General features: G+C 45.0%; 1 protein-coding gene across 4 annotated transcripts in view; it reads right to left on the bottom strand.

Annotated features, from left to right (window-relative positions):
- Positions 1-3,267: 3,267 nt before the first annotated feature.
- Positions 3,268-18,749, bottom strand: part of SYBU (syntabulin) — a 41,404-nt gene continuing 25,922 nt past the window's right edge. For 2 of the 4 annotated variants that reach the window (XM_037381328.1, XM_037381330.1), the window contains 4 exons: positions 10,294-10,396; positions 7,692-7,895; positions 6,593-6,742; positions 3,268-5,374 (listed from right to left, as the gene is read on the bottom strand). In XM_037381328.1, the coding sequence (XP_037237225.1) occupies positions 4,264-5,374; positions 6,593-6,742; positions 7,692-7,895; positions 10,294-10,396 (1,568 nt within the window). In that variant the 3' untranslated portion in view covers positions 3,268-4,263. Of the gene's footprint in view, positions 5,375-6,592; positions 6,743-7,691; positions 7,896-10,293; positions 10,397-12,212; positions 12,723-18,749 lie in introns of those variants that run through there. The other 2 variants (XM_037381332.1, XM_037381331.1) reach the window with 2 other exon arrangements.

Genomic DNA, 18,749 nt, shown 5'->3' with positions numbered 1-18,749 from the left:
ATCCTTTTAACCCCACTGATGAAGCGAGGAGGAACAAGTTGTAATTCTTTCACTATTGGTGACACAGGGCAGAGAAACCTGATATCTATTGCCTATTTAAGGTAAAACCTGTTGGAAGCTACATCTCATCTTTTAAAAAAATTAGTGTAGTTCTTACTATTGCTATTTCTGAGAAATGTAGAATAGATGCATATAAATATTTATTAAAAATAACAAAACATGGGCTAGTTAATAAAAAGATAAAAAAGCCCTTTAATACATCATGGAAGTGTATGTTTTTTTTCAACCTTCAGCCTTTTTAAAAAATGTTTGGTGCTGCCACCTTGCACATCAGCCTCCCTGCGTCACTTTTCCCTCCCCTGTGCCATCCTGCTTTGCTGGTCTTCCTTCCTTCCTTTTGCTTTGCCTGTACTGTAGTGCAGCGGCTCTGGAGATTCATCCCATCTCCTATGCCCTGTGCTGACATAATGCCAGTGAGGATACAGTGCTCTTGGAGGTATTACTTTGCACGGTAAAAAACCATGCATTTGTATCTCATCTTTTTCCTGTGCTGTGTCTTTCCTCCTTCCTCTGTCTTGATTTTTATCCTCAACAAATGTGAAAACACTTCTGCTAAACCTTTTATGTAGCTGCTGCTCCATTAGTGGTTTTGCTGTCCGTTTGAGTTTTTTGAGGGGGTCTTGTACACCCAGTGCATACGCCTATTTTCTTGCTCTTCTGCTGCCAGAGGCTCCTTTTCCCTCTACTACTTGGCCTGTTGACTACAGAGGACTGACTTGCCAGAATGATTGAAAAATCCTTTCCTTGACTGTGCTATAGCTGTTCATGTTTGCCATGTCCTGTGTTCATTTGTCTGAAGGGTTTTGGAGCAAAATGCTGGCTTGTTGTTCTCATGTAGGATATATATAAAACTGCTTGCATTTTAGCATGTTCCTAGAGGTTAGGATTTAGGAGAGAGAGTTGATTTTGGGGGGAAAGGAAGGAGAAAGGAGTATGTAATTAGAAATTAACAGCCTTATGAGAGGGTGGACGTAAATAAAGGTGCAGTTGAATCTCTGCTGAGGAGGTGGGCAGTCCCTGAGCCTCTGTTTTTGTCAGCTTAGGGGCACGTCAGGTACCTCATAAGCTAAATATCAAAGAAAGGCTTTTTTGTTCCTGGGTTAGAAAGAAAAATTGTAATGGGATTACCAACGGGCATTGCTTCAGCCTGGGAAGGAGCTGACTTGGTTCTGATGCTATAAGCCTGAATTCAGGCACGTATCTGCTATTTCACCATTAGCCTGCGAGCTGCTTGTGCTCCCCACCTGTGTGCTTTGAGACAAGACTTTCCTGTGCAGTGTGGGTGTGGGTATGAGCATATTCTAAACTCAGGAGGAAAAGGATACTTTTCATTGAAGTGCTTGGACACTGATGGTCTTCCCTTGGCTACTCTGTACAGCACCAGTAGGATCCAGATGAGAAATGACTAAAGTGAAATATTAGAGGGGAAAAAAAATTAAGATGGTGTGTTTGTAGCGACAACTGGCATATCTTCTGTGGATCAGGGAACAAAGGCCAGTTCCTTAAAGCCCGAGTCTGGAGCACTTACCAAGGTATGTCAGGCCTCTTCTTACAAAGGGCACCTTGAGCCGTCTGCAGCCTTGCAGTGCGGAGGAGGAAAGGTGGATGCTTGGAAGCAAGCTGAATTTTGGGTAGAGATCAGAGCAAGGACTTCTATCAGGACTGTGATGGGAACTGTTACCTCTCGCTGAGCGTAGTTAAATACCTTATGAGAGTTGAGCAGGCTGAAAGATTTTTAAGGGCAGGAAGCAACGCTGGTGTTGTTCTGGTGTTAGTGCGTTATGTCTTAAATAGCATGTTTGAAAACACTGCTGCTGAATGGAGCCTGCCCAAGAAATGAGTTCAGCCGATTGAAATTTTAAACATAAATAGGTTCGTGCTGCTTTGTTGCCTCTTGCTGCAAAAGAAACCCGTGTAGTCGCAGGTGAATGTCTCTCCTAGAGCTGAAGATCACTTTTCCCTCTAACTTGTGCTCCATTTCACCACCAAAGTGAAGATCACTTAATAGTGGGTGTAAGAGAAATCCAAAACTGCAATAACGTTGGTAATACGGGGTATAAAATACTGCTCTCTTGGCATTGAACAGACACAGTTTGAAGTAGGAATAAGGCATTTTCTGTAATGTGTTGCAGTCCTAAGATGAGATTTCAAGGTGAATGATGAAATTCCAGGGTTGTGTAAAATTTACATTACCCCCTGCCCCCCAACTATTAAAAGCTTTTCAAACTACTAAAGTGATCTTTGAGCAATACGTATTGCAGTAGTGTCATAAGGCAAGCCAGCTGGGCGGCAGGAGAACACGGAAGAGGAAGTTACGGGCAAAGAAAACAAGATGCTGTCATGGCCATCTTTGTGAACTCTTGGGGACTATGTTACATCAAACTGTTAGATTTCTCTTCCTTAATATAATGCTTAGCAAACCCTCTTGAATCTGTTGCAAACAGAAATGATTCAGAGCCCAGGCATCAAAGGGATGCAAAAAGTCTACCAGGTCGCCTCTGTAAGCATCAGTATGTATCACCACATGTTGCAAATGCTCCCTGCATGCTGCTGAATTATTCCTCCTCCCTTCTGGCTTACTAGAAACTCCTTTCTTCCCAAAAGCTGCAGAGCAGTGCTTGGCACTGCCAGGCTTTAGTAACCTCTCCTGCTCGGGGTTAGACAGGGAAATACTACACTTGCTTTGCTGAAGGGGTCAGTAAGGTTTAAATGGCCAGAGGTGGTATTGAAAGCTTAAGTGGAGCCAGATAAGCTCCCGTTGCATCTGTTGGGTAATATTGCCCTCTGATCTATGCACAGAGCTGAAGTTTTGGACACGGAGAATTCATAGCATGATGCACCAAGACTGCATGACTGTCAGCTGGTTTACACAGGGCCTTCTGGACCTCTGTTAAATGCCTGGAGGACTGATGTTCTTCTGGGAGCGCAGAAGTTAGAAGTTTCCAGAAGATTGCATTGAGTTAAAGATCAGGTCACTTGAATCTGTCGGTGCCGTGTGGGTGCAGCAGCACGGGTGGCGTGCGTAGCTGAAGGTGGCTGGAGCCTTACTCTTGGAGCTCTGCTTAGGTTTTTCTCAGTCTATCTGTTCTCCAGGTCCTGATGATTCCTGGTACCCTGACAGAGTGCCTCCTCCCACTTGACCTGTCCCTGACAGCTCAGCTGAAATGAGGTATTTTTTTATAATTTTGCTACAATAAAACACCCACGTTTGACATTTCTAACATGCTTTACTGAACTTGTGATTATAGAGGTAATTTACAATAAAGCAATTAAATAAACAATAAGTTAAAACACAATACATTTATACATAGTATTTCAAAGGGCTCGAAAGACTATCAGGTTCCAATATGTTAAGACTTTAAAACAACATTAAGATCCAAAGTGTATCCACACCTATACTTATCATTGTAACAAGTTTTGAGACTCCCAACAATGTACATTTTTGGTTACAGTCCCCGTACACGCACAAGACCAGTGAAATGCTCGAGCAGTTGTACGATTGAGAAGAGCACTACATGAGACAGGCACGAACGATGTGCTGGAAGCTGCCTGGCAATAGGGGGTTTACCTCTACATTTGAATTGACACCTCGGACAACAAATGGAAAGTGCTAGCATGCTTTCTGAAGTGCATGTGTGACCCTTAGTGGGAACAAGCCTTCATGTCACTCATTTAACGCTGTAGTTTCACAAACGTTCTAGATTAGTGCTGCTTGAAGGATTACCCCACTTTTCTCTGGCCATTTGCTCCCACATGCATCTTGCGCTACCCTCGAGCCAGTGCAGTGCTCTTGTACATTTGCTCAGTGAACCATCCAGGGAAAGTGACTGAGCTTAACGCTGACTCAGCAAACACACGTGAAAGAGTGCTAGCTGTAATGCTGCTCGGTTCCCCCGGTCATGTTCACTGTACAGATGCACTGGCACCAGAAAGACACCAGCAGAAGGGAGGAACACAGTGCCTGGGAAGTGGAGGGCTATTTCTGTAGGCAGCAGTACTATTAAAAACATCTTGTGGAACTACAGGGTTCAGCTTTTTTTATTTTGAAACAAGAAACATGTTTTCAAACCAATTTATAGTGCAAATCAAAGAGTCAAAAGCAAAATGATGGACTCTGCCAGAATATACAATAACTTTTTATGATCTATCTCATCCCTCTTTCTCTCTGCCTCAGCCAGTTGGTGCCCAGGGACAGAGTGGACTTTAGGTTTTGATATTGAAGGGTGTACGGCGTAAAGAATGCAGGGCCACCAGGCAGCAACCACGAAGCAACGCTCCGATGTTATAAATGGGATCTGTTCCTCCCCTCTGAGTACTGAAAGCCCACATGATAGTTGGTACAACAGGGGCTGCTACAGCCAGAACATCTCTGAGGAGACTCCTGCTCCAGTATCTCCTCTTTATTCCTGCCTGAGAGAAAGTATTGACATACCCAAAGGCTTCATCATCATGAGGTTCTGTAAAATCAAGTTCTTTCATGAAACGGTTTCCATTAACTCTGTGCTCCACCTTCCTGCATGGAGACTCCATAGGAGACAAAAGGATGGCAGAGGTTGGATCACTTGGAGTTAAGTCCACAATGATACCAGAATCACTGAAGCTTCCAAGAGAATCACCCAATTCCTTCAGTGAAGAAGGTGGGCTTAGAGGACAGGCATCTTGAGCTCTGAAGATGTTTTGAATGAGCTGCTCCACATCTAGGCTATATGGCACCACATCAGTCTGCACAGACTGTTCCACCATCATGTTGCTTCTTTTCTCCTCCTCCTGGGAAGAAGTTAGTTTTTCATCCAGAACATTTTCAAGCATCCCTTTATTCACAGCAGAACTGGAGAGAGCTGGATCACTCAACTCAGAGGCCGTGGTGGTCAAACTCTCTTCAGATGAATCGCTCCCGTTAGCTGTGTCCTCATTAAGCAGCAGCCCACTGTCTGCCACCTCCTCCAGAGCCTGGTCCTCTGCGATGAGGCTGTCCGGCACTGTGGCACACAGCGCCAGCGGCTTCCCCTCTGAGTCACACACGTACTCCAGGCACTGCTCATCCCTCGCAGAGCCATTCTGAGCCATCTCCATGCTCTGCAGCAAAGATTCCAGTTTCTTGTTTTGAATGTTTATATCTATGAAGTATTTCTGAATTTTTTTGTCTTTCTCAGCCAAGCTGTTTTTCATGGTTTCAATAACCTGCTTGAGTTGTTTAATTTCGCTTCGTGCTTCCTTTAAGGCCAGCTCCGCCTCCACACGATTACACTCTTCTTCAATCCAGTCTTCCCTCATCCGTCCCAGCTGAGCTTTGAGCTCTTCTATTTCTGTTTCCCTGCAGCAAAATAAAAATGCTGTAACACTTCTGCTAACTGGTCAGTTAAAGAGTCAACATGAGGCTCCACCACACCGGGATCCTTATGCTGCCCAGATGCTCCAAGAAGGAAGCAATTTCCTCCATGCACGATTTGCTGCTGCCTCTGAAAGAGCTGGCAGAGACTGAAGCCAGCTGCCCAGACACCCGGGCTGACTGCTTAGGGGAGCCACTGACCCCGCCACACAGCCAGCAGCCTTGTGAGCTGTGCCATGATCCAAGACACCTTGAGGTACAAGTGGTGACCTTTAGGTCAGGTCCAATCGGTACAGCGCTTAACATCCCACCTGCTGCCTCGCCCCGGAGGAAATGAGGAGCAGCTACCTGGATGCATCCCCCATGCCTGCCAGCAGCTCGTTTTGTACAGCCAGGGCCAACACTGGCTGCGGAAAGCAGGACGGCTCGAGGCTGCAGACCCCTGGCTTGCTCTGCCCTGCATGGAGCCAGAGGCTGCCGTCTTGACTTGCAAGCGAGTGGGGCGAGGGGGCCCCGTGTGAGATCCAGCCCTGGCAGAGGCAGAGGATGGGCTGTCCCAAGCTGGACCACTGGGTCCCTGGGGACTCTGCCTGGGGGCTCCACTCAGACAGCCCTTTGTGCCCACTTGGGTTGGGTGCGCTGCAGAGCCAGCTCTCAGAGCACGGTTTTAGTAAAGCAGATTACATCTGTTGCTGTGTAAAGTACATGGTCTCTGCTTAGCATCCGTACAGAGGGCTATTGTGAAAAATTCGGTATTGAAGCAACAAAAATATAAGTGGCACACTGGCTTGTATAAGAGCCTGTCTTTCATTAGGGGAGAAGGGGGACACTTGTAGGCGTATTTCACTGAGTGAGGTAGAACGGCAGACTAAGGTAATGCATGCTGGCAGGTAGAAACTGTTTTATGTATAAAAGGTCCCAACGCTACATAGGAGTGGTAAAAAATTATCCTCTAAAAGTATTGGGAAAGTTCAAAAGAGGGAAAAGAAACAACGATGTTAATAACTAAACTGCATGGTGTGTATTCCCTGAGAATCCTATGAAACCAGAAATGCCTGAAAACAACACAGTCAGACTGATTATATTTCAAATTTCTTAATGAAAACTTTACGAGGTCAAGATATGATTAAAACGTTCAGAATTCCCACCCCTGAATGGTCCTGAGTAAATCTTTTTAACTCTCATTTCTAAAGCGAAATTTACCTTTCTTTAAGTTTGCTCTCAGATTCCTTCAGTTTTGTCTTCAAATGCCGTACTGTAACTTCTTTCTGCTGCAGAGGAGTCAAATACTGCTCTGGATTTTGTGGCTTAATGCTGTGATTGTCAGCACAAGAATTGTACCTCCCTGATCGCCTGAAAAGAAAAAAACCCACAAACCATCACATAATATCATTCCCACAGTTCTTCAGTCCTGGCAAAAAGGAAAACATCCTATTGACTGATACAAAACTTGAGTCATTTGGGGCTCCTCAGCATCCACACAAGCGACTCTCTAGCAAATCAGAGTACTTGAGAAACAGCTGATTTGTGGCTCTAGTGCAAAATCTACTATTTATTGTACTTGGTTTCAGTGCCATTACATGACATGAGACATCAAAACACCTAGCCACGCCCTCCCCAAAATGGATGGTGTGCCCAAGAGCAGGCAACCAAGCCACTGGCAAGGGCACCCAGCTGTAGACACGGCCAGGTGAGGACCAAGTGCAGCTCCACTCATGAGCTATGAAGCTGAGCACGCTGAAACCTGGATTCATCCTATCTAGCTTTACGTGTGTATCTGACATGCTCGGCTGTTGAGTTGCCTGAGGCAGGGAAACAGCAGCAGTGTGGTGGCAACTTCTCTGCCATACGTGTCACATGCTCTGGCAGGTATCTGTTTTCTTTCCTGTACAGGAAACTACACTCCTTACGGGAGGTGCCTAAGGCTGGGCAGGGTGAATTTTCACCTGAGTGTATGTTTTCTATACTACCCCACCCAACTGTCTCCAAAGTGAAAGGACCCTTAGACCAAAGAACCAGTAAATCCCCATGAGAATTGATGGCATGAAAGCACATGAAGGAGCCTGCCTCGGGGTGAAAAACAACTACATAGGACTTTGACTGAAAGTAACTGAATTTTGCAGCGCTGAAACAATAAGGGATGAAGCACCCTGTTGACCGTTGGAGCCACCAACATGAGGAGTCATGCCTATGCTGAGGAGCAAGGTGACCCGCTTGGCAACTCGTACAGCTGATCCCACGTTACAGTGCAGAGCAGGTACGTCAGTGCGCTGAACACCGGGATGCTGAAAGAAAGACTTGCCTCATCACTGGGCTGCTGTCGCTTCCTTTATATGAGCCTGAGTTGCTGCTGCTGGCTGAAGAAGCCCTGTAACTCTGATGGATGTTAGCAGGACTCAGCTGGTTTTTGCACAGTGTTGACAGAGAGTCCTTTTCACGGGAAGCAGGTGGGCTGGCTCCAGACTTGTAGGATAAGGATCCATTATTCCGACCATAAGGGCCACGACTGGAGGGGAACCAAAATGGTTAAAGCATACTGGATTATCCTCATCACACAACCCCACTACGCAAAGTTGTCTGAACACTACACCTGGTAGATAATTGTGAGTGGTCAGGAAGAAAGAAAGTCCTGAAGTCACCAGCCACTGCATGTTCTTTCACTGACTGTGGGGCTCTCAGCCTGAATTACATGATCTAGGGAAACCTCAGCCATTTGCACATTTCTCTGTGGATAGAACAGTTCCCAGTGACTCCATCAGATCATCCATGTTCCCTGAACCTCTGACTCCATTAAGTAATGAAAGGACTGCAGCCTGGATTAGCGCCAAGAGAACCACACTTCAGCTTTCCCTGGCCAGGCTTGTGGAGCGATGCCCATCCGCAGAGGTTTGCTGTAAGGCTGCTTTTATGCTCCTCAGCAAGCAGCCCGAGGGATCACAGCATGCACTGAAAACAGATTTTGTTTGAGCCACTGTTCTTTTCTGCCTTCAGCATACTGGGTGCTTTAGCTGTCACTGTCAGCTATTCATTCGCTTAGATATAGTTCGAACCCCACTGAGAGCAGACTGAAATAGTATTAAAATAGACAAAGGAAAGCACAGCCTTTTCTTTCTTCCTTCCAATTTCGCCCCATACATATCTACCTTTCTTTTCCCACTCTGTTAAATAATCTGTTAACCATGCGTGCTTGAAAGCAATTGGTATCTGCACTGCCCGAGAGCTGCCAAAGTGCTGGGGTGCTCTGAGAACAGCATCTCGGGGTGCATGCCTCACTTGCTCCCTTGGTTTGCCTTCCTGCACTACTGCGTGGCTACCTTCGTCCTCCCATGGAAGTTCTTCTTCTAAATGGTAAGGAAATGGCAGGTTTCAAAAAAATATACGGAAAAAGGCAATTCCAGCCAGCAAAAGAGAAGGCTTGAACATAAAAATTTAATACCACAGAATTATGAAACAAAAATCTCTTCTTAAAATTGTTTGAATTGGTTTCCTCCCTCCTCTGAAAATGGAACACTTTATAAGGAACAGATGGTTGAGTGGCTGCTGCAAACCTTCATCACGCTGCTGCGGTTCGGGTGATTTTATAATTATTTTACAACGAAGTGAAGGACTGTGGTTTGTGACAACATTGAAATGTTTCATTGTGAGTTAAGTCAAACATTTAAAAAAGAACATATTGCAAAGGGGACATCTCTTTCCACTGTGCACAGCACAGCATCAGCTCTGGTGCGAGGAGGAGCTTGCAGGGACTTTGCATAATGCAGCAATGCATTTGAAGGAGCCTCATTATGGAGGACTTCTGTCTAATTAAGCAGGTCAGTATGGTCTAACTTAAAAGTTATATTTAAATGCACAGTAGTGTATGAAATGGTACATACCCTTACTGAAAGTAAGGTGGCTTAGGGCTTCATATTCTACTTAGTACAGGTTTTTTCCCACAGCCAGTAACTTTACTTGTTAGATTTAATCTAGGGAGAGCTTAAGTAATGTTAATTTTTCTAACAGTCTCACGATACAGATAGGAAACTGCTCATTAAGCATCATTCTGCTGATCCTGTACACTGGAGCACACCGAGACCGTGGAGACGTCTGTGTGACTCCAGCATACGGGTATCCTGCTGCCGGTCCCAGCCTGCCTGCCAGCTCTTCCACAAAGGGCAGGAAACCAGTCCTGGTGATTTCAACCCTTTCCTCCTACTCCAAAAAATGTAACCAGCAGGGATCGCGTGGGCAGCACACAGCATGCACAGCTCCATCCCGGTGCCCCTATATTTGCAAGCTGTCTGGATTTGCACTTTACACATGACAGGGAGAAATCTTACAAAAATCTTTCATGAAAGTTTCGTTTAGATAGAAATAGTTCTGTTTTATCTGTGTGGAGTTTTAGTTATATAAAGGTTGGGCAAGGGTGTTTAAGAAAAAAGCATCAAAGGCAGTATTTCTACTTCTTCCTACAAAAAATAAGGTCATGATCTGCAAAGGTATATGCTGAGCTGACAGTTTACTACAGAAAGAAAACAAAGACCAAAAGGTTAAGGTTAACTGGTTAGAAGTACTGCTGTTCACTAACATACCCCCAGTTTCTCCCTCCTCCCCTACAGCTGATGCCTTTTCTGCCTTACCTGATCATATCTCCCATATTTGTTATGAACAAACGCCCCCCCAAAAAATACCAGTCGGCTTATCTGGCATATTGACGATTTTTGTGTTCCAAATACAGAATTTTCTTTCTCCTTCTCATATCACTGTTCTCATCAGTGTAAGTGCTGCCCGAGAGCGTAGTGTTACCCTAACTGTTTTAAAATTCACAATACTGGTATTGTATGTATTAACTATCAGATCTTACACCGTAGTCTATCTTTGCACTAGCAACACTTGCAATATTCAGGAAAAATTGCTTTGCTTACTTGCGAGAAAAAGATGATCTTTTGCTTCCAGCAGCAGACATATGGACTTCAGGCGCTGAAATACTGCCTGTGCTGCTTGAAGAGCTAAAATCGGCTTCACTCCCTGGAAAGGAAAAGGGAAGAGTGAAAACATGATGGAAATTATAACTCAAATACTGTTTTCAAAATAACAATGAATCACAAGCATCCTTCCTTTGTCCATCCTGTATGAATCTCAGAAGTTGCATGAATTTTCAAACATCCCTGAGGACAAGCGCTGGATTTGTTCCAGATTTTCAACATTTCTTCAGAACTGGCACTTCAACAAGAGCAGAAAAAAACATTTGGACACAAAACCCTCACGCTACAGAAGCCATTTTAGGACTCGGCTAGGAACATTTGTTGTGACAAACTGTTTGCTTTCTCACAGCCACCAACAGATGAATGAGGCCGCTCACGTGGCTCCTTCAGGAGCACAGCGACTAGGAGCACATAGTTGTAATTGGAGATTTCTCTTGCTTTAAACCATACGAAAATTCTACTGGCTGGGAGGAAAGCTGCTTCTATTTCAGTTTCTAAGATGATGTACACATACGTGTATGTATGTATAAATGTGTATGGGCTAACAGGGTACATGCATACATATAGGTGCCACATATGTAGGTTTGCATGTGGCACAGAAGCATAGTAAGGCAGTTCTAATAGCCTTAAAGTAATCCAATAATCACATGTTGCTCTCAAGCGCTTTTTGGGTGCTAAGCCATCTGTCTGATTACTGACTTTCTACTAATCACAGCTTTTATTTCCCAAGCTCTGGCATATACAAGGAAAACTGCTCTCATTTTGCTAAGGTCAGTAGTAGGGAGATGTACTAAGAAGGTCTTATCACCTGGAAAAAACCCTGACCCTAAATTTTGGATTTTTATAATTCTATCGCTCAAAGGGCAAATATCCAAAGCCACGTCGAGGTCTCACGCTGCAGAGCCACAATACCAGATGGTGACTGTATCTGAGGGGGTGGAAGTAACTTTCCAACATCCTTTAAGTAGTCAGAGGGAAGCATCATTCATCTGGGAGTTTCTGGGTGCTGTCCCACACACATACAACCCCGGCCAGCAGCTGCAGACTTATCACAAACCATATTTTTGCTATCTTTTCCACAAGGCGGGGGGTGGTGGTGCAGCCACAGCCACCATCGCCACCACCGCAGCAGCAGACAAACCTTTAAGTGCACAACCTCTCTTAAATCCTTCACAGAGCTGATGGTGATGGGCACACCTTGTTCCCCTGAACACCTGGGACTGGGAAAAGGCCTTATCAGAGCCTGTCTTCACACCCTTATAGAGGATGAGACATCCAGCAACCACCTCTGCCATCTGGCAGCTCTTAGCAACCAGCCTCAGGATCAGACATGCTGGGAGTTAACCCAATACTGACCCAGCCTCACCAGGTCTGAGGCAGCCCCCACTTCCCTGTGCCTCTGGCTCAGCCCGGCTCAGAGGAGTACTCAGCCCAGTTTCAGGGAGCTCAAATGCAAAGTTTAGCTCTTCAAAAGGGTGCCCCAGGGACCCAGCTTTATCACCTCTAAACCACCTCCATACCTAGTACAACACCTCTGACAATCAGACCCAAGTCACCCCCGCTGTAACCAGATCAGAACCACGTACAAGTTTGCAAGGGGAGGGAGGGAGAGCAGAAAAGCTGCTTTGTTTCACAGAGTATTTATATCATGTCTGCAGATGTAAATGTCAGTGGCCCTCTCCTTGGGGAAACAAAATGACCCTGGGACATGATGTCCAAAGTTGCAACAGAGTTTTCCCGATAAGCAAAACATTCCCATCTACAAAACTGAAGTACAGTCCAAATACTGTCTCAGCACCCTCACTATTCCCAAATCTACTTTTCCAAACAAAACACAAACAGGTAAACAGATTTCATACCTCCAGTGTTTGGGCCCCCAAAACATTCCTGCCCTTGCAAGACACCAGCAGCTTTCCAAAGTGAAGTCCTGGCTGCAGCGCAGAGAGCAGGAGCCCTAGCTGAGGCTCATCCCTGGTTAAGCAGACCACATCATAATCAGATCTTGCTATTGAAAGCATTTCAAGGAAGCAAGGCTTAATAATCACCTCTCCCTGACCCGCCTGGCTTGGAGCACAGCGCTGGGAAGGGCTGCCAAGTTAGGCACTGCCGGTCAGAGTCAGCAGAGCCTGAAAACGCAACCACCTCGAAGACTGAGCTTTCTGAAGACTGAACTGCATCTGAGACCAGGAACTGTGTCTTGCAAAGCACGAATTAACCTTGTGGCCCAGGTTCTGATAACAGCTACGCACAAGCTTAACACTGAACGCTCCTGGAGACTACTTACGTTTAAAATTAGGCATGCGGCTATTTATAGGATCTTCAAGAACATTTTATAAATTAAAGGGGGCAGTGCTAGTAATGGTTCCAAGTGTGTTAGTGATGTTCAAGCCAGCTTTGCATGCAGCAGAGCTCGACAGCAATGTTACTAGGAGACTTTAATAAATATTTTCTCCCATTTGGTAGACATCTCTAAGCAAAATGACATGGCATCTATCCCTAAAATATCAATTGCAACATATTGTCCTGGGTCAGTGTGACTTCCATCTTACAAATGTCTTAACAAAGGGGTGAAACTCCTTGTCTAGCAGCAATGTGGGCAGGAGCCAAACATGGCCTCTCACTTCTCCTAACACCCTTCTCCAGGCTGACAGCTCCCTAAGGATGCCTGTTGACTGTTTTTGTGGCTGTGACAATGTGGCTGCAAAACCTCACACATGTAACCCCTAGAACAGCCAACTGATCCAGCGTTAATCATGAAAGAGGTTGACATTTCTCAAAAACATATTCTTTTGTCCTAACTGGCCATAACACTTGTTTAGCTCTGATCTGATCTGAGACTGTTAAGAGGACTGTCTTACCCACCCTTTCCTGCAAAAGATGCCACATGTGGAGCTGCGGGCTTCATTGGTATCTCATTGCAAATTCACTCATACATATTCTTCCATGGTCCAGCCGCTCATGTCACATCACCGACAGCCTGTCAGCAGGTGAGCCAACACACTAATACGCTGTGATGGAAACGCTCACGCCGCATGCACGACATCTGATGCTGGGAAGCCTATCACCCCGGCCTCCCTCCGCCTTACAGCGGGCTCCGAGCAGCAGCACACCCACGCCACGGGAGCAGAGCTGTGCACTGCTCTATGCAACAGGAGGAATGACACAAGGGTGGCCAACAAAGTACTGTAACATTTTCCAGGATTGCTCCTTGCTTGGAACAGGTATCTGAGAATCAGCAGTGAAATCATGCAGCGCTTAGTGCTGTTGCTGCACTTTACTGCTCAAGGGGCGAGGGCACCGAGCTAAGAGCACGCTGTTGACAGCATCAGGCTTTGTGCTGCCTTCTAGTGCCACCGCTGCCCTGCCACCATCGCCACAGTCACCCAGCTCCAGCTGGTGTGGAGGGGAGGAGAAGGGAGCCTGCAGCTCCACAGCCGCACACAGGCACAATCCAGGCAGAGGCAGAGAGGGTGGTGACAGTCTGGCAGATGCGTGGGCTCATCTGCAGCATGGGCTGGGGGTCCGCAGCTTGGGGAGCTAAGGCTGTCCTGCTGCAGCATGGGAATCAACTGGAAAACCTCCTACTAATTACCCAACGGCAAATTTCCCATCCTGCATATGATGCAATTAGAAATTTCAGGGCAGTGCTGAGGAGAGGGAGAAAGAGCTGCCTGCGCAAGGGCCAGTATGCCTCCAGCTGGCACTGGTGTGTGTTTATCCCACTCACACAGCGCAGCCATCGCGCCTACATTTTGGCTGTAGGAAAGCCCCACCTTTAACTCTGCTCTGCACTGCCTCAGTCATAGTGCAGGGGTAATGTCACAGTACTGTGACCATATCACACACTGCATTCACAGCTTTTACAGGCTGAACAGAGTAGGTATATTTGGCCTGCCTGGATAGTATGCAAGCACAGAAATACCACATCGTGTATGTACGTATGTATGCATGTAGAGACAGTGTATACATTTCTTTACACAGAGTCACACAATAACCCCACAGGTACACCTGGAGTATGGCATCCCAGTTTGCTATTTCTAGCCATTACAGGTGGTTGAATACCTTGTTGTATGGTCTTCTGGCCTCGGTTTAAAATTTTGCTTGTACTTTAGTATTTAATCTTTTTCCTTCTATAAGAATAAAGCTCAAACATTCTTGTGTGTATTTTCTTGTCCGTTTGCAATCTAACTAGTGAGACTAAAACATGGGAAAAAGGAAAAAGTTCAAGTAATATCTGTGACAGGAACATTGACAGCTGAGCAGCAGAACTGGATTCCCAAAATTCAGGATGCATGAGCTTATTAAAATTTATCCTTTTTGTGTAAGTCTTTCCTATTTGCAACTTCGCCAGTTTCACAGCAGCTGAAGTATATAAACCACAGAGCTCACCTATTTTCTGACTGCATAAACATGACCTCTCTCTCTCTATATATATATATCAGTCTTGATGCTAGGTTTCACCCAGTGAAACAGAGCTGTAAATAAAACAGTGCTGACAGAGATAGCTTGTCCTCAAACTGTAAAGCACTTAAATCTGCTGAGATTCCTTGTTTTCAAAAGCATCCTCTTATAAAGGAAAGAGACCAAACTATGCATACATGTTCACCACTCCTGTGCAGCAACTAGAGGAAAAGTGGCACGCTGTCTCTGTAGATAGCTTTATTTAGAGACCCCAGGGGAAGAGATAGGGCTTGACTGCATAAAAAAATTCCAGCAAAGCCATTAGAAGCAGCTGGAAAAGTAGAGAGAATTCAGTTGTCATGCCCGCTATTGAAAGGCCCTGTATTTTTAAGAGATTTTCTTTCATTTATCTTGAAACCTTTAACTCATGGCTACATCTCTAGTTCCAGTCTTCAACAGCATATGCAGTATATTTCCAGGAAATACTGATGCTGCTTCTTTTCTATTTAATATGGGGTTATTCCTGCAAGACTGGTTTTGTACACCACAAACAATCTAGGAAAAAAACCCACACTGCTCACATGTGCTGACAAACATAAGAAAAAGAAGCTGTGAAGAAGTGGTGAAGTCCTGCCTTAGCATTTCAGGCTTTGCTTCAGATAACACCCTTAAAGATGACCCATTTCAAGGGCAAAGTCTCCTAGAGGATAATGTACTCGATTCACAGCATCAAGCCCATAGCTGACTGGGTTTTCGTTCCAGTCCCTGGCTTTTTGACTTCTTACTTACTTGCTTTACTATTACTGTACATGGGATTCTTATCTTGGACTTGCTGTTCTATTTCACGCCTAACAGTAACTGGGTAAAGGCAGATACAATCCTGGGAGCAAGGAACAGAACTCTCCTCCATGTGGACTGCTCTGGTCTTTGGCTGACACAGACTGTTCCCATATGTTCTGCCTCTGCCTATGTTGCATGCTCTCCACTTACCATGAGGTCGAGAATCAGCGGAGGAAGCTGAGGATGCCCAGTGGTACAGCAACTCTTATGAGAGGTGTGGATTTGAACTCATTTGGTCCAGGGAGGGCACTGAACTCTGATCTCTTCCTCAAGCTCCAGCTGCTCATCTCTGACCCACAACAGGCGGGTAGCACTAGCGCTGGCTGTTTTTCAAAGGACTGAATTGTGCTGGCTGCCTGCACTCAGAGTGACGGTCTAGCTCCAGTACCGAGGGTCAATGTGAATCCAAGGCATGCACAGGGACACGCTCAGGACTACAAGTAAGTGACGGAAGTCTGGGAGATGGGCACTCCTCTTTGGCATCCCCTGTGGACTGGTGGAGGTATGCTCCTGCCTGGCGTGCTCTCTGCTGTGAATGAATCTTGGATTTTAGTACATAACCATCCCCTCTGATTTTATATGCAGTTTAGTTATCAAGCTCAGATTTCTGAGTTGTGCTCCCACAACAGTGGTGAGAAGCTGGGCACAGCAATGCCTGGCATGGTCAATCCTAAGGGTAACAACAGGCATCCCTCCCCTATCCCCTTGCGCTGGCCAATGAAGCCATCACTCCCCAGCTCTTCAGTGGGCATCCACCTGATTGTTTGCCAGTGCTCCCTCATCACACAGATCTGTTAATCACATTCCAGCTGACTGCATGGTCCGGGAACAGCTGGGCAGCTGGCAAAAATGCAGTCGGGGGGAAGTAGAGCAAAACCTTCAGTGTGACTTTCCATAAATTGTTCAAAGCTGCTGGGTGAGGAGACTTCCAGCTCAAATACAGACTTTGGGGAAGAACTGCAACACAGATCCTGCTTCCTAGCATTTGGATCCAAACTGGATTTCACAGATGATCCTCTCAATTCACACTGCTGGTTGTGTGAGCTAAACTAATAATCTTGATTTTTTTCTCATCTTGTTTGCTTACTCTTCTTACTTTAGAAGAAGGGTTGTTATCAAATAATTAAAATTTATCTCATTAAGCAGTTTTCTGATGTCATCAAATACTATAGTTTTGGTACTAATCTGTACTACATTAATGTAAATTATAAGAACTGCAGATCTCAAAATGAATACAGAATGCGACTTGTGTATGCTGTGAAACCACAATCAATCAAGCTCTTCTCTAAAAACACAGCCACTACAAACTAATTACTGATACTGGCTGAGAGCCATCATGTATATTCTGCATATCACTATGATCTGGGCTTGTGTTTTTCTTAATTGTTTTTAATTCATGGATTTGCACAGCAGCCACAAGCAGATGTTGGAACAGGCAAAGAGCATTACAAGTTGGCATATTTTTCTGCTTTATGAATCTTAAGGAGATTCTTCATACAGAAATCAACCTGACCTAATTATTTTTTCTGCTTCTATACACAGTTCGAGCTCTTCTAACACCACCTTAAAAATGGCTCCCATAAATTTTGTCTTCTCAGCCTGAAATGACCTTTGCCAGGGGGAACATATGTTCATGGAGCAGAAGGGAAGAGCTTATCTTCCTGTTCAAACAAAAAGGTTCTTTGGATCAGAGATGGAAGGATGCTGCTTTGCTGCACCAGCCTCAACAAAAACATTAAGACTGGAGGTTCAGAAAATACACTGAGAATTGTATAACATGATACTCATCTTGCATTTGACAGTTTTATAGAATTTATGTGTAAATCCACCTATGGACAAGTATATTTTATAAGCAAGCATGTAGTGCCACCTCAGGAGATCTTTTTAATGTACCTGGCAGTGCTATTTGATCTGTTTGAAGGGAAATGGGTAGGCTGGTCAGAAGTATTTTTAGGAGCTGGAAATTGTCATCTTTGGCAGGGATGACTTAGCAGTACACAGAAAGGGAGCAAACTCCATCACAGACTGGGAAAACATCCCAGCCCTCCCGTCACGTCAGTGGCAGAAGTTTAACAAAGGGCTTTCAGAGGCCTCTTCAACAACACGTCTCCTAAATCTGTTCCCATGCGCAAGGAGGAGAGAGGCTGGCTGGGGCACAGCAATTAACTGCATTCACAGCATATATGCAAATGCATGAAATCATATGCTAAACCTGATTCAGATGAAAGCTTTTGCACAGTCACCCTTAATATAAGATATACAGTTTTCATTATAATGTGCATAAAACATTTTAGATCAGTTTGAATGTTTTGAACAGGCAAGAGAAAAACACTGGAAGAAGAAACATATCTGGGAGTAGCTAAACCTCCCTGTATTCCCAGGATGAAAAGCAAAATTTGCTGTAAGCTGATCAAATATTTACTGTAACGCACACGTTGGGATGACTACAGAAAACTAATAGAGTTTAAGTGTCATCTATTGAAAAGAACAGTAAAACCCTACCCAGTATATCAATTGATTGCCTAAACTGTATTTTTTACAGCACTAAAGCCAAGGTAGGTCTGAAAGCAAGGCATTTCAAGCTATGACTGCTGTCATTTGCTGCTTTATTTCCCCAACAGCATTCTTACCATTAAGAAGGACAAATGACAGACAAGAAGCCTGTGATTTTTCAGCTTATTAATCCTTGTGGGTTTGTGGTCCCACTGAATTCTGCCAACTCTAGCAAACAGTCACAGCCTGCACAGATTTCGAAAGCCAAGAGCTTCCTATTACAGAATTTCAGAAGGGAGGAACAGAGACCTGTAATGAAGTGCCTCAGAGTGGAAGCAAGACAAGCCTGGTAATACTAATAAAATATGAAACAAACCTGGCAGAATATTCATCTCCTTTAAATACATTTTATGTTATGGTATATAGAAGATACGCTGTTACAAAGTAGGTTTACTATTTTGTTGCGTCACATTAAAGGTGATACATTGCAAGCTCCCTGGGGAAGCGATGTCCACCCTTGTAGCGGCTGGATTTATGAAGGGATGCCAGGTCCCCAGCTCCCAGAGGGTGATTTTGGAAGCGGAACTCTCCCTTTCTGCCACCTCACTTGGACAGTACCTCCCACCAACCCCAACAGCAAAGCTTCTCAGCTGGGTGAAGTT

Source organism: Falco rusticolus, chromosome 3 (genome assembly GCF_015220075.1).
Source record: "Falco rusticolus isolate bFalRus1 chromosome 3, bFalRus1.pri, whole genome shotgun sequence".
In the NCBI taxonomy this organism is placed as follows: Eukaryota; Metazoa; Chordata; class Aves; order Falconiformes; family Falconidae; genus Falco; species Falco rusticolus.
Note: the sequence above shows the minus strand (reverse complement) of the source record. Positions and strands in the feature narration are given on the sequence as shown.